Source organism: Tupaia chinensis, unplaced genomic scaffold, assembly GCF_000334495.1.
Source record: "Tupaia chinensis unplaced genomic scaffold, TupChi_1.0 Scaffold000644_1, whole genome shotgun sequence".
In the NCBI taxonomy this organism is placed as follows: Eukaryota; Metazoa; Chordata; class Mammalia; order Scandentia; family Tupaiidae; genus Tupaia; species Tupaia belangeri.
Genome location: NW_006160165.1, coordinates 6,751,183 through 6,763,818, shown reverse-complemented (window position 1 = coordinate 6,763,818; position 12,636 = coordinate 6,751,183). Strand labels below are relative to the sequence as shown.

Genomic DNA, 12,636 nt, shown 5'->3' with positions numbered 1-12,636 from the left:
CCTGCTCCTCCATTCTCCTCTCAGGATTTTGAGCGCGCACACACGTGCTCGTGTGATTCCAGCTGCCAGGGCCGGGAGTCGGCCATGTGGGCATCGAGCACCTTCACCACGGCGCCACCTGCTGGTCCGTGCTGTGCTTTCATTTGCTAAATCTGGCACCTTGAGCCCAGCGTGGAGGTGGGCTGCTCCCTCTGACCATGCACCCTTCTCGGCCCAGGGAAAGGAGCAGCAGGAGGGGTCTTCCTGCCCAGGCACCTCTGGGTCCTGTCCCCTCCCCACCCTCAGAATGTGCTCTGCTTCAGGACACACGAGGGCGTGCTCCGTCTTGTCCTCTTGGGACACGTCCTTCTTGGGACAGCCTCGCTCTGGGCGCAGGACCATGCTCGGGAGAGATGCTGGCTGGTAGGCCCGGAGAGCAGGAGTCCGGGCTCCTCCCAGGCCCCTCACCCTCTGAGGCCAGAGGGAGGGGACGCCGGGTGTCCCCAGACGGAGGGCCCTCCATTCTGGCTGGAACCGTGCCCTTCCCTGACAGCATGGCGGGTCCCTCTTGCTCGCAGAATGCAGCCAGGCGGGTCTTACCGGCTGCCATGCTTACCTGCCAGGGGCACTCCCCATCTTGGCACTCGCGGCCATCCGGATGATGTTGCTGTAGTCCCCCTCTGGGTACGGCTGGCCCGAGTTGAGCAGGTCGAGGGTGCCCCTCGTGGGGGTCAGGCCATCTGGGTTGTCCCAAGTCACCGTGGAGGTCTCGGGGGGATCCCCACTGCTGTTGGTGGCCTGGGCCGCTGACCTCTTCCTGCGTCCGAGAATCTGTTTCCCACAGGGGAAAGGCTCTGGGGGAGAGAGCACCCATGCTGTCAGCAGGGCGAGAGCCCTAGTGCTCCCCAGGGAGGCAGAGACAGAGATGGGAGGGCAGGGCGGCGGGGGCGACCCCATGTCGGGCAGGGCTGCGCTCCCAGGCTGTGCTGAGGTCTACATGTCAGCAGGTACGAGTGGAGCACATGGAAGCCTGCAGGTTATTTGGAGGTGAGATGGTGGCGGGGACAGAGGGTGGGCGAGGTGGAGACAGTGCAGCAGGCGACAGTGACGGCTTGGCCCAGGGCGCAGTGCCGGGCTGCCTGCAGGCAGGGGCAGGCGGGGCTCACAGGAAAGCAATGCCAGTTTTGCTCTATGTTTGAAACCACCCTCCACACAGGACAGGGGCTTTGCAGGGAGACTTCTACGCCCGAGGTGCTCTGCTCACTTCCGGACCAGCGTGAGGGCTGAGCAGCCCCGAGTTGCAGGCCCCCTCTCCCAACTCACCTCCGTGGTCATAGCTAGAAAGGTAGGAGGAAAAGCCGTTTCTTTCCCTTCTCATTCCCCCCACCCGCCTCTTGGGTTTTTTTATCCTTTCTTTTATCTGAGGTGCTTTGCTCCTTTTGTTTCTTTCTTTTTGTTTATTTGTTTGCTTTCCTTTTTTCCTTCTTATATTCTCTTATTCTTCTATCTTAACTTTCTCATTTTGCTGCTCAGCTTCCACCCTAAGTTCAGCAATTTGCTAAATTAAAAAAAGAAACAAAACAAAACAAACAAAACACACACAAACCAGAATTGAAACATAAACTTCATAAACTTTTCTCCCTTCCTGACGCCTCCAGAATGGAAAGTGTAAGTATTCTTATGCTGCGGCAGCGCGGTTATTTCTTAAGTCCAATAATACCCGTCGCCTGGCATCAGAAATGGGAAACACTGGTTATTGCAGGCCTTTGACTGGCATGTCATATCTGGAGATGTGACCAGAAAGCCAAGAAATGACGGCTGATCTCAAGAAAGCTAACAAAAGCTCTTGGAAAGATTGCCTGGTACCACAAGCAGTTCTGCCCGGCAGGTAAGTGAAGAACGTCTCTTCCTGACAGCCCCAAACTTCCAGGTACAGGTGCGTAAAGGCACGGTGGACAGTGGGAGGTGGATCCCTGACTGTGCTCAGTGCCTGGGGAGGCCTTTTCTTTCCTTTCTTTTTTTTTTTTTGAGAGTTTTTTGCCGTAGGGCACGTGCGCTCACCAGACAGACAGAGAGAGACAGAGAGACAGAAAGCGAGAAATCACCCCCCAGGGGGGATGGCTACACCGCAATCCCTTCTCCTCTATTTTGTTCTCGGGATCTTGGGCACGCGCGCACACGTGAGTTTAAGCCTCCGGGTCCGTGACACGAACCACGGTCGACTACATGGAAGTCCAGCGACATAGCCATTACACCAACTGCTGGTCCCTTTGGGAGGCTTTTTAAAGAGTCTAATCTGAAGTTCCTTATAAAAGGTTCCAGTGAAGCCAACTGAAGTAACGAGTAGCCTTATTGGGCTATGGGCAAATAACAGAACAAATTGAGACTAAACGTACTTTTTTGCAAATAAATTAGTTTGTGCTTCTCTTTGGTAAAAGGAGGAATGGAGACAAGAAAAGTGTTTCAGAAGAAACCTGCAGCGCACCTGCTGAGGTTCTAGTCCCGCCCATGCTTGTTGTATTATCTGCCTACTGTTTGGGCACAATCCTAGCCTGTTTCCTGGCTGCAAGTCTTAAGCAAATTTTTCTTAACTTTTTTAGATTTTGATTCATTAAAGCAAAACAACTTTTCTTGAAATTTAAAAAATAATAAAAATACCAAACAGTGCAGGAGAAGGGGGGCAGTGGGGGCATCAACGGGGAAAGGCAAAACATTTAATGGGTACGGAAATGGAGAACTGTCTGCTGATAATAATGTGTGTGATGATAAAGAATTAATTCATTAATTAACTGAAAAAGAAGAGAAAACCTCCCAAGGAAGCAGAAGGAAAGAGCTTGTGGGTGGAAGGAACAGCATGAGCGGGCAGCCTGGGGCCCCGGCCACAGCTCGCAGGCTGGGAGCTGTGCCCACCTGAGTTCCTCTCTGGAAGACACTGCTCCTCTGAGACCCTCCCTGTCTAACCCCGCCAGGGACCAAGGCCCAGAGAGCGGGCGCGTGGCCCTCGGCTCCGAGGCCCTCGAGCTGGCTCCAGGCAAGTGCCCTGCCGTGTCTGTGGGCTTGGGGTTCATGTTCGCAGCCCCACCTTGGAGACCGCAGCAGCTGGCTCATGGAGGGAGCAGAACTTCAGCACTAGGGAGCTCCCCGAATTGGCCAGGCCGCGCTATATTCAGCTGGGCCACTGGGAACATTGTGGTACATTTTTGCATAAAACAACAGAAAACTACATCATGGCTTTCCCAGTGGTCTAGTAAACGAGTTTGTGACCACTCCTAGAATAAAAAAATCGCACAAATGTCAAAAAATAACTTCAGTGAAAATATTTTGGGGCTGGCTCTGTGGCCTAGTGGTCCAGGGATCCCGACCCCACATGGCCGACTGCATGGTTGGGGCCTTCGCCTGGCTGTTTGGACGGCTTGTTGGGCCTGTGTGCCCCGGACCCCAACAGGAGGGAAGGGGAGAAGGGATTGCAGCGTCAACATGCCCCACTGGGGCTGCTTCCTCCCCCCGTCTCTGCCTCCCTTGCTCTCTCTGGAGAGCCACACGCCCCCTGGCTAATAAAGAAAGCCCACGTCTGGAGCAGCGTAAGCTCTGGATCCGGGGGACAGTGAGTGGCACTCTCCTCAGGTTGAGCCTCTGCTGTGTAGCTGAGGTAGACATGCAGGTGGGTTTGGAACTGGCTTTTCCCTCAACTCCCCGTCCTCCAAGGCCTGTCTTCAGTGAGAAGCCAAGTGACAAGTGCGTGTCTGTGCCCCGTGTGCGCTGCGAGGCTCAGACCCACTCCCGTGCTGCTGGGGCAGCCCGGGACAGCAGCCGGGACGTGGGCTGGGGTCACCACAGGCGGTGGAGCGAGGGCGGAACCCTGGCCTGAGCCGGCCCTTGGGCAGATGCAGCCCCAGTAGCTGAGGCCCAGGCGCCCAGCTGGCCCGCTGTCGGGTGACTTCCTGCCAGGCTGTGGGCACCAGCCTCCACCAGGTAAAAGAAGAGCGAGCTCGAAGCTCCACGCGGCCCGGTCTACCCGGCCCCTGCTGCTCTCCCAGCTCTGCTCTCGCCCTGCCGGCCGTCACTTGGGCCTGCCACCTCCCTAGAGACCAGGGCCACTGCTGCAGTCCGCCGGAGCTGCGGGGTCCCCCTCCAGGCCTCACACCGGCAGCGGGGCGTGCACCCAGCCCTCTGCCCCAGGAGGAAAGCGAGCGGACGTGGACGGCGCCTACCTGTGGAGACGCAGGACTTGCCGTCGTCACCCAGGGTGTAGCCGCGGGCGCAGGAGCACACCACCGAGTTCTGCTCCTCACGGCAGAACTGGTCACAGTCCCCGTTGTCCAGGCTGCAGAGCTTCCGGGAGACTGGGGAGAGACGTGGCCAGGCCTCAGGGCAGGGGAGCGAGGCTGCGGCTGGCCAGGGGCTGCGTCCACTGTCTCAGTGCACAGGGGATCAGGAGGGGCCTGTGAGGCAGCCAGGGCAGTGGGCAGGCTGGGGACATGGCCCCCATGATGTCCTGACAGGGACAGCGAGGGAGGGTGGTGGGGTGGGGCCCTCCCCTGTGCAGAGCTGCCACCAGCAGAGCCAGGCAGGCCTGGTGGCTGCTCCATGGAGCTGCACCCTGGCAAGCGAGCGTCCTGTGCCGGTGGTGCTGACAGTCCTGCTGTGTCCCAGCTGCACCCTCTCGCCCGCCTTGCGGGCAACTTCACCAGCTCCTTGCAGCCCACTCACCCTGACACTAGAGGGCACCCCCGGCAGTGGCTGACCAGGGCCCTGCGGGAACTCGCTGTTCTCTGAACTCAGTAGGCACAGTGCTAGGCTGTCGCAGGAGGCTGCGGGGCGGGCAAGAGGGGCAGCAGCGGCTGGGCACGGGCCCCAGGCCCCAGGCTGCCCGATCCCTGGCCATGAGGCTTTGGCGGGTCATCTGAATACACAGTCTTAGCTTTCTAGTCCCCAGGGCCCCTCCCAGGTCCTGGGACACTCAGCGTGACCTGCAAGTGGGTCCCTGCATGGACCTGGGTACCTTCCAGCAGAGCCACCGCCTGCCTCCAGCTTCCCAGGGGGCGGCAGCTGCCTGCACCAGGGTCTGCATGGAGCCAGCCAGGCACCAGCATGGGGCTCTTTCAGAAACATGCTGGTGGCCCTGGAACCTCCACGCCGCGCCTGCACACAGCCTGCTTCTGTGGCGTGCTGCGTGTGGCGCACGGGCTCCAGGCCCTCTGCTCCGGGGCTACGCACTCACTGCAGGCCTTGCGACTCTTCTCCCAGGGAGCCTGTCTGTGGGAACCTGGCTTTCTCTACAAGGCAGCCGCCATGTTCGAGAGCGTGCGCAGCCATTCTGGCATGGAGAGTCAGTGCGAATTTCCTGAGGGCAGCCTTGAACTGTCCTCGTGGACAAACGCCAACCACAGCAGGGACAGCAGTTGTTGCCCGAGGTCACAGGCACGGGGTCAGAGTGAAGAAGCCACGTCCAGGAAGCAGGGCATTCTCTGACACATTAGTGTCCACGGAGGCGCCGTGGTCTTTCCCGGGGGCTACAGACTGTCTCTTGTCGCATCCCAACACCGGGTGTCTCGTCTGTGGTGGGTGGTGGGCCCACAGGGAGTCGGGGCACAGACCTTGTGGGCTAGAGGCGAGACCACCTCACTGGCCGCTCAGCCCCTCCCGCCTTCTCTCCGGGGAACGGGCTGGGCCGGCAGGCGCGGGCACCTACACAGCTCGCAGTTCCTGCCTTCGAAGCCGTCTGGACAGGTGCACGTGTACTCCCCAAGGCCGTCCCGGCAGCTGCCCTGGTTCAGGCAGGGGCTGTCCTCGCACTGGTCGCCGTCTGCAAAGGGTGTTAGGGAATCAAACTGGGGGCCCCGTCACACGGACACGGCTGGGGTGACCTCGGCACGCATCCTGTGGGCAGCCCCTCCCACCAGGGCTCACCGCACCCCACCTTCAGTGGTCGTGGCCCACAATGCCCTGACCTGCCAGGTCGGCCACAGGCTCCCTGCTCTTGTGCTTACGCCCAGAGCGAGGACCTTGGGAGGGACCCCAGGAGGCTGCAGGGGAGGGAGCTGGGCACTGACAGAGGGTGTCGGCCTCCTTCCACATGGTCTGGGCCGTGGGCAGGCAGGCTGCTGTCCTGCGTCCACACGGGCTCCGCGGCCCTCACGGGGCGTGTGCAGAGAGGCCGTCGCCATTCCGAGCCGGCAGTGGCGACATCGCCCGTCGTACACACGGCACACACGCCTCGCCAGGCACCTGGGCTGCAGACCCTGCGTCCTGCTTCTGCCTGACACCTGCGTTTTTCAGAGTCTCCGAGGAAGTCGGTATTCTCGAATGAGAGGAACCCACTCACATCTGTATTTAGTGAGTAACAAAACTGTAAACGATCCAAACCACCTCGCAGTAACTACTGTGGAAACACCCGGTGAGAGTCTTACCCGAGTCAGACTGAAGCAGAAAGGAGGCTCAGCAAGCGGAAGTGCTCCCAAAGCCAAGGACATCAACCACCTGAGAAGCCCTGTAAGCTCAGGGTAAAGTCGAAAGCACCCTACCTTTGTATTTATTCCAGAATTCATTCTAAAAGGAAAGAGAGGTTTGAAACACGTTAGGACAGAGAGCCGTTTTGTCTCAGTCCCAGCCACGCCTCGCCCGGGCGGGCCTCACCGCAGAGGCGCGGTGAGACACGGGTGGTCCTACCGGGCCGCCGGGGAGCCATGCACATTTCTGTGTAGGAAAGCGGGAAGAGCACTCGTGATCCCCCCGAGCCAGCAGGCCACGCAGTCGGAGAGGCACACTGTGTCTGCGGGTGTGGCTCCGGCGGCCGTAACCTCCTCCAGCACTGGCTTTGATTTTGCGGGTTAACCACCACAAGTGGACCGTGCCGATGACAGCATGTGCTCCTCCCTAGCAGGCCAGTAAGTGGCTTTCTTGTTCTGCTCCAGGGCATATGTGCTCACCACAGAGAGAGTGGGGGTGAGAAAGCACCCCAGGGGGAATGGCCAAGCTGCAATCCCGTCTCCACTCTCCTCTCAGGATTGGGCACGCACGCACTCATACACAGTTTTCAAGCTGCCCAGGCCAGGACTCGAACCGTGCCATTGACCATCTGGGATCCAGTGCGTTAGCCACTTGCTGGCCCATACATAGTCTCTAGTTAATGCATCTGGGCTACGAATTTAGGGTCAGCTTGTCAGCAGTTAGTTGGAGGAGGTAACAATTGCTAGTTAATCCAAACAACCCTTAACCGCCTGCACCACACCAGGAAGCGTCTGCGGCTCAGACCCGCTCGTTGTCCGTGGGTGGGATAGTGCACTGCTCGACCGTCCCCACTCAGGCCCAGGGACCCCGGTGCCATCGCAGCTGGACGCAGAGTCTCTGCGGTGTCCCCATCGGGGACACTGGATTGTCACGAGTCCCGCTTCCCTGTAGTAGACGGGGCAGACAGCCCTGTGGACAGCTGGCTGCATGCACTCGTGAGCTGGGGACACAGCGAGTGCCTGTGCCCCACGCTAGCTCGTCCGACCAGCTGGGTGAGGCCTGGGCCCTCCAGGACGGACTGCCCTGCGTCACCTTGTTCAGTCTTTCTTGTCTCCCAGACGGAGGGAGGATGAGTGTCTGGCGTTCTAAGGCACCTAACCTGTGGCGCTCTGTCCTGGCAGCTGCAGACACAGCCACTGCCCTTGGGAGCTTCCGCTTAGAGAGTGTCCACACAGAGCCCAGCAGGTGGTAGAACACATCGCTGGACTCCCACGTGGCCGACCGCGGCTAAGTCCTGGACTCGGCGGCTGAAAAATCACACTGGCCGCGTGTGTGCCTAAGATCCTGGGAGAGGAATGAAGGGGAAGAGACTGCAGAGCGGCCATCCCCCGGGGGGTGATTTCTCACGGTCTCTGACTTGCCTGGGCAAGCGTGCCTGCCCTAAGGCAAAAACCTCTGTGAAAAGAAGAAAAAGGTGTCCACAGAGTGAACCGACTCTCCTGGGTACATTCTGTGCGTCCTGAGCCCGGCGTAGTTGTGCGTAACCATCACCGCCACTACTGGAGTACGGGACTGAACTTCGGAGGCCGCAGACCAGTGGGGCCAGCGAGGCGAGCCCTGCCTCCAGACGCTGGCCAGCCCGCCGCGGCCTCGCCGTGCAGCCATGCCGCGCCGCTCACCAGCCACCCGCATGCATGTCGGTGTCATTCCTGGTGTGAGCAGGTTACAGACGGCTTCAGCGCACACTTATGCTCAGGCCTTGGTGTGGAAGCACGTTTTCACTCCGGGTGGCTCTCGGGGAGGGGGTGCTGGGTCCTGGTACAACTTCAGGTAACCTCATGGGGACGTCACACTGTCCTTCCAAGCGGTTGTGTCCTCTGCATTCCCACAGACACTGGGAAGCCTGGCTGCTCTGAGACCCTGCCAGCGCTCCCTGTCTATGGCCCTGTCCTGCAGGTCTGTGGGACCCACGAGTAGTTCTGACCCACATTTCTGAGGGACAAGGCGTTGGGCATCTGCTCACCTCTGACTCGCCAAGTGGCAAAGCAGTTTAATTGGGGCGTATTTTATTTTTTCAAGCTGTAAATGTTGTGTATAAGTTCTGATACAGCTCCTTCGTGGGATATGTGATTCGCGAATATTCTCTTAGCCAGGGGGCTCCATTTTGTTTAAGGTGTTTCCCGCCGTAGGGCGCATGTGCTTGTCAGAGAGAGAGGGAAGATGAGAAGTCACCCCATGGAGACGGCCATGCCACAACCCCTCTTCTCCATTCTCTTCCTGGGATTTTGAGCTTGCACATACAAGTTCTCGGCGTGTTTTCCAAGACACCAGGTCTGGAACTCAAACTGGGGTCAGCCCTGGGGGGTCCAGAGCCTTAACCACGGTCACCTGCTGGCCCTCTTTGCCATGGCACCTGTGTTCTCCAGAGAAAAGGCGAGAGAGCACGAAAGCACCCCAGGGGATGGCTGTGCGGCTTCTTCCCCTCCTGGGATTCTGGGCGCTCAGGAGCCGCACCCTGAGTGTTTAAGTCAGCAGGTCTGGGGCTCGAGCTACACCTCCGGCACGGGCCCCAGCTGCCTGAACCGCGTGCCACTGGCCGGCGCAGTGACTTTGTTCATCTCTAACAGTGTTCTTTGTAGAGCAAACGTTTTCAGTTTTGAAGTCCAGCTGGTCAATTCTCTCCTCTTACGCACCATTGTTTGGGTAACAATTCAACGATGTTTTGGCTTGACTCCCATGTATCTTCTGCGTTGCGGTCTATAGTTTATATTTCACCTTTAGACCCACGACCCGCCTTGTGTTTTGTACGGCTGTGAGGTTGGCACGTGAATATGCACGTCCCCACGCACCCGTGACCCTGTGCCGTAGCACGCAGCGGGCCCTCGGTGGTGCTGCGGCCAGCAGGGCTTGGCCCTCACGAGCGGGACTCCTGCCCTCGTGAAGGAGCCTCAGCCAGCGTTCGCAGCTCTCGTCTTCCTCCTCCACCATGCAAGGGCGCAGTAAGGTCCCATCTGGGAAGCAGGGACCTGCTGGCCTGTCTGTGGACTTGCGTCCTCCGTCCTGTGAGCGATAGCAAGTCCCCGTCTGAGCTCCTGGAGCGGCAAGAATGTCTGGACGAACACCACTGCCGAAAGATCATTCTTGCTGCGTGGAATCGTCTCCGCGCCCGCTCATCGATCGGCTGGCCGTGCTGTCAGTCCTTCCGGCTTGCCGAGGTGTGCGTCCCGCCAGGGTCTCTGCCGCGTCTTTGCGGTGGCCTCACGATGAGGTGGCTGATTCTCCCGCTGTTCCTCCCCTTCTCACATTGCTTTGACCCTCTAGTCCCTTTCTCTTTCCAGGCACATTTTAGATCAGATTGTCCCTGGCTGCCGCCGTCTTGTCTGAGTGAAATTAAGCCTGCAGGTCAGGTTTGGGGCGAGCGCGGGGACCCCTGCAGTGGCGTTCATGGGCTGCTCGGCGCAGGATGTGGTGTTGGGACGGTGGAGAAGTCACGACACATTTTTGCACGCATTATGTCACGACTTTCTGGTGGACCCCACAGAACCGTGCTGCTGGGCGAGGTAGCACACTCCATAGGGCACCCCTTCCTGCAACCTCGGAGGCTCGGAGGCTGTTCTGACGGACGGTTCCAGGCGACTGGGGTCTGTTCCCGCCGGGCCGCCCACACTAGCTCGGGGCTTCTGCTATGCTCTCTGCCTCCACTTCGCCTAGTCTGATGGACAAGAATGGCCGCCCTGGCCTGGACAGCCCCGTGTGTGCCGCGTCCCAGGCAACCTGGCCTCCCCTCTCAGGCAGACGGAGGGAGGGCCACGTTGGTGGGCCGCCGTGGCCTATGGAGTCAGCCTGCGATGGCCGGCCTGTGCAGGGTGCCGTGTGGACCTGTGTCCCGTGTCCCCAACACCTACCGTCTGGACGACGTCCTCGAAGACTTCCCGGGCCTCTTCGTATGAGCAAGTCTCCTCCCTGCACTCCCGCTCAAGGTTTCCTTGCTTCACCTCTTCCAGAAAGGAGTTGGCTCTCCTGGCCCTCTGCAGGACGGTGTTGGCGTGCTCCCGGCTGACGAACACTGGGAGGCAGGGAGGGAACGGGCAGAGGGGCTGTCATCGGGGCCCCGTGTCCCCCGCTGCAGCGTGCTCTCACGTCGGAATGTGAGGGGCCCGGGCACCGGGGAGCAGTGGGAAAGCTGTCCTCGCGCTCCTGGGAGAGCTCGGGGGAGGCTCCTGCTCAAGGTGCACATTGTCTCCGGGAGGCAGACGCACCCCTCCACCCCACTGGTGGCCCTGCACGTCCCCTCCAGCAATGGGGCCACCCCGACTCCCAGCTCAATGCCCACTGCATGAGAGCTGCCAGCCTCTGCTGGCCCCCGGGCTCTGCACTGCCTCCCGCTCCGGCGGAGCCCTCCACTCCAGGCCCACACCTTCGAGGGCCCCCTCCGTGGCAGAGCAGGGTCCTGGTACCATTTCGATCAGGAAAAGTCAGTTTTTGTCGAGCCTCAGGACACACACACTCACACACAACTGAAGCAAGCTGTAAGGGCTCGAATTTAGGATTACTTCCTGTTCAGCTCCATGCTGCTCCGCTAATAAGGCCCTGGCCATGCCCTGGACACAGGCTGAGGCCACATGGGGCCCAGGTCAGCCCCCAGCCCACCCCAGAAGCCACTTAACCTTTGTCCCTGTGCATCTTAGAAAAGAAAGGTAACAAAAAAAGAAAGAACAGAAAGACGGCCGAGGGCCAGGCTGGCCGGGTGGTGAGGGGCTGGGCAGGCCGACTGCTCAGTCCGAGTCCCAAGCGGTGGCTTGAAAGGCATGTCAGGTGCAGGTGTGTCCGCCACATGCCCTGACGAAGGGCCAGGGAGGGGTCGTAGTGTGCCCGTGCCCCACTGGAGGCCGTGTCCTCCTGTCCCCACCGTGAGCGTGCTCGCCCTCCGACAGAAAAATGGAACAGTGCTGAAACCAGCCCTTGTCCTCTCCTCTGTGAAATGGGGAGCAGGGAGCGAGGGGACACCATGGGCCCAGGTGCTCCGGAGGCCGAGGCGGGGGTTCGGGGCACAGCGAGACCTCAGGGAAGAGACCCTTACACCCCCCACCCCCAATGAACTCTGCATGGGCCCAGGACTCCAAGGGCAGTCAAGCTCTGCAGACGAGGCACCCCGGACCAGAGCCTCTGCATCCCTCCCGTGGGGCCCACAGGGTCCACGTGGACCCCCCCACTGCTGCCTCTGACCTTCATTCTGACAGGGGGTCTCTGGGTCCTCTCCTGCCTCTGATCTTCCCTGCACTCTCCCTCACAGGAAGCCGGCTCTCCAGGTGGGCTCCTCCCGCACCCTGGCAACCCAAGCCCCACACTCAGAGCCCTGCTCCCCGCCCCGCACACGGAGCTCGGTGCTTCTGTGCTCCCCAGCCCTCAGTGCCATGCACCCCCTCATCCCCATGTGCAAAGTGGCCTGCCAGCAACACAGGATACCAGACCTGCTCCCTAGAGCTGCTCTTGGGGGCACACCCTGGGGCTGTGTCCGGAATGCAGCAGGTGGCCGCCGCAGCGGCTCCCCAAGGCCAGGTCAGAAGAGCTTGCTGGTGCCCACCTGTGCAGCCCGGCTGACTAAGCCCTTGCCTGGAATGCAGCCAGTTGGGTCCTGGTCCTGCCCAGTCTGCTGGCAAAAGGCTGAGCCTCTTCCTCAGTCACCAAGGGGCTGGGCAGGGCGTGCCCGTCCCTCACGGCTCTTCTTGGCTTGCTGCTGGGGCGCTGCAGCCTCGTACCTGGTCCAGGTGTCTGTGACCACAGACCCGTGTGTCCCCTCTGGCCGAGTCCCGACTCAGCTCAGTCCCTTCCCCATTCCATAGAGTGTAGCCTAGGCCGCTTGGCCAGATATGTGCCTGCCTAGCCTCCCCTGTGCTCCCCCATGCTCCCCTGTGTTTGCCTGGCCTCCCCCGTGCTCCCCCGTATTCCCCCATGCTTGGCCAGATATGTGCCTGCCCAGCCTCCCCCGTGCTCCCCATGCTCCCCAGTGCTTGCTAGGCCTCCCCCGTGCTCCCCCGGCCTCCCCGTGCTTCCCTGTGCTCCACCTCCCTGTGCTCCCCTGGCCTCCTCTTGCTCCCCTGGCCTCCCCCGTGCTCCCCTGTGCTCCACCTCTCTGTGCTCCCCCAGCCTCCTCCATGCTCCCCCGTATTCCCCCATGCTCCCCTGGACTCCCATAGCCTCTCCCAC

General features: G+C 60.4%; 1 protein-coding gene across 1 annotated transcript in view; it reads right to left on the bottom strand.

Moving 5' to 3' along the window:
- F10 (coagulation factor X) overlaps positions 1-12,636 on the bottom strand; it is a 21,432-nt gene that overhangs the window by 6,034 nt on the left and 2,762 nt on the right. Inside the window, 6 exon segments of the mRNA XM_027776212.1 lie at positions 596-633; positions 636-833; positions 4,191-4,322; positions 5,672-5,785; positions 6,504-6,528; positions 10,335-10,495. Coding sequence (XP_027632013.1) covers positions 596-633; positions 636-833; positions 4,191-4,322; positions 5,672-5,785; positions 6,504-6,528; positions 10,335-10,495 — 668 coding nt within the window.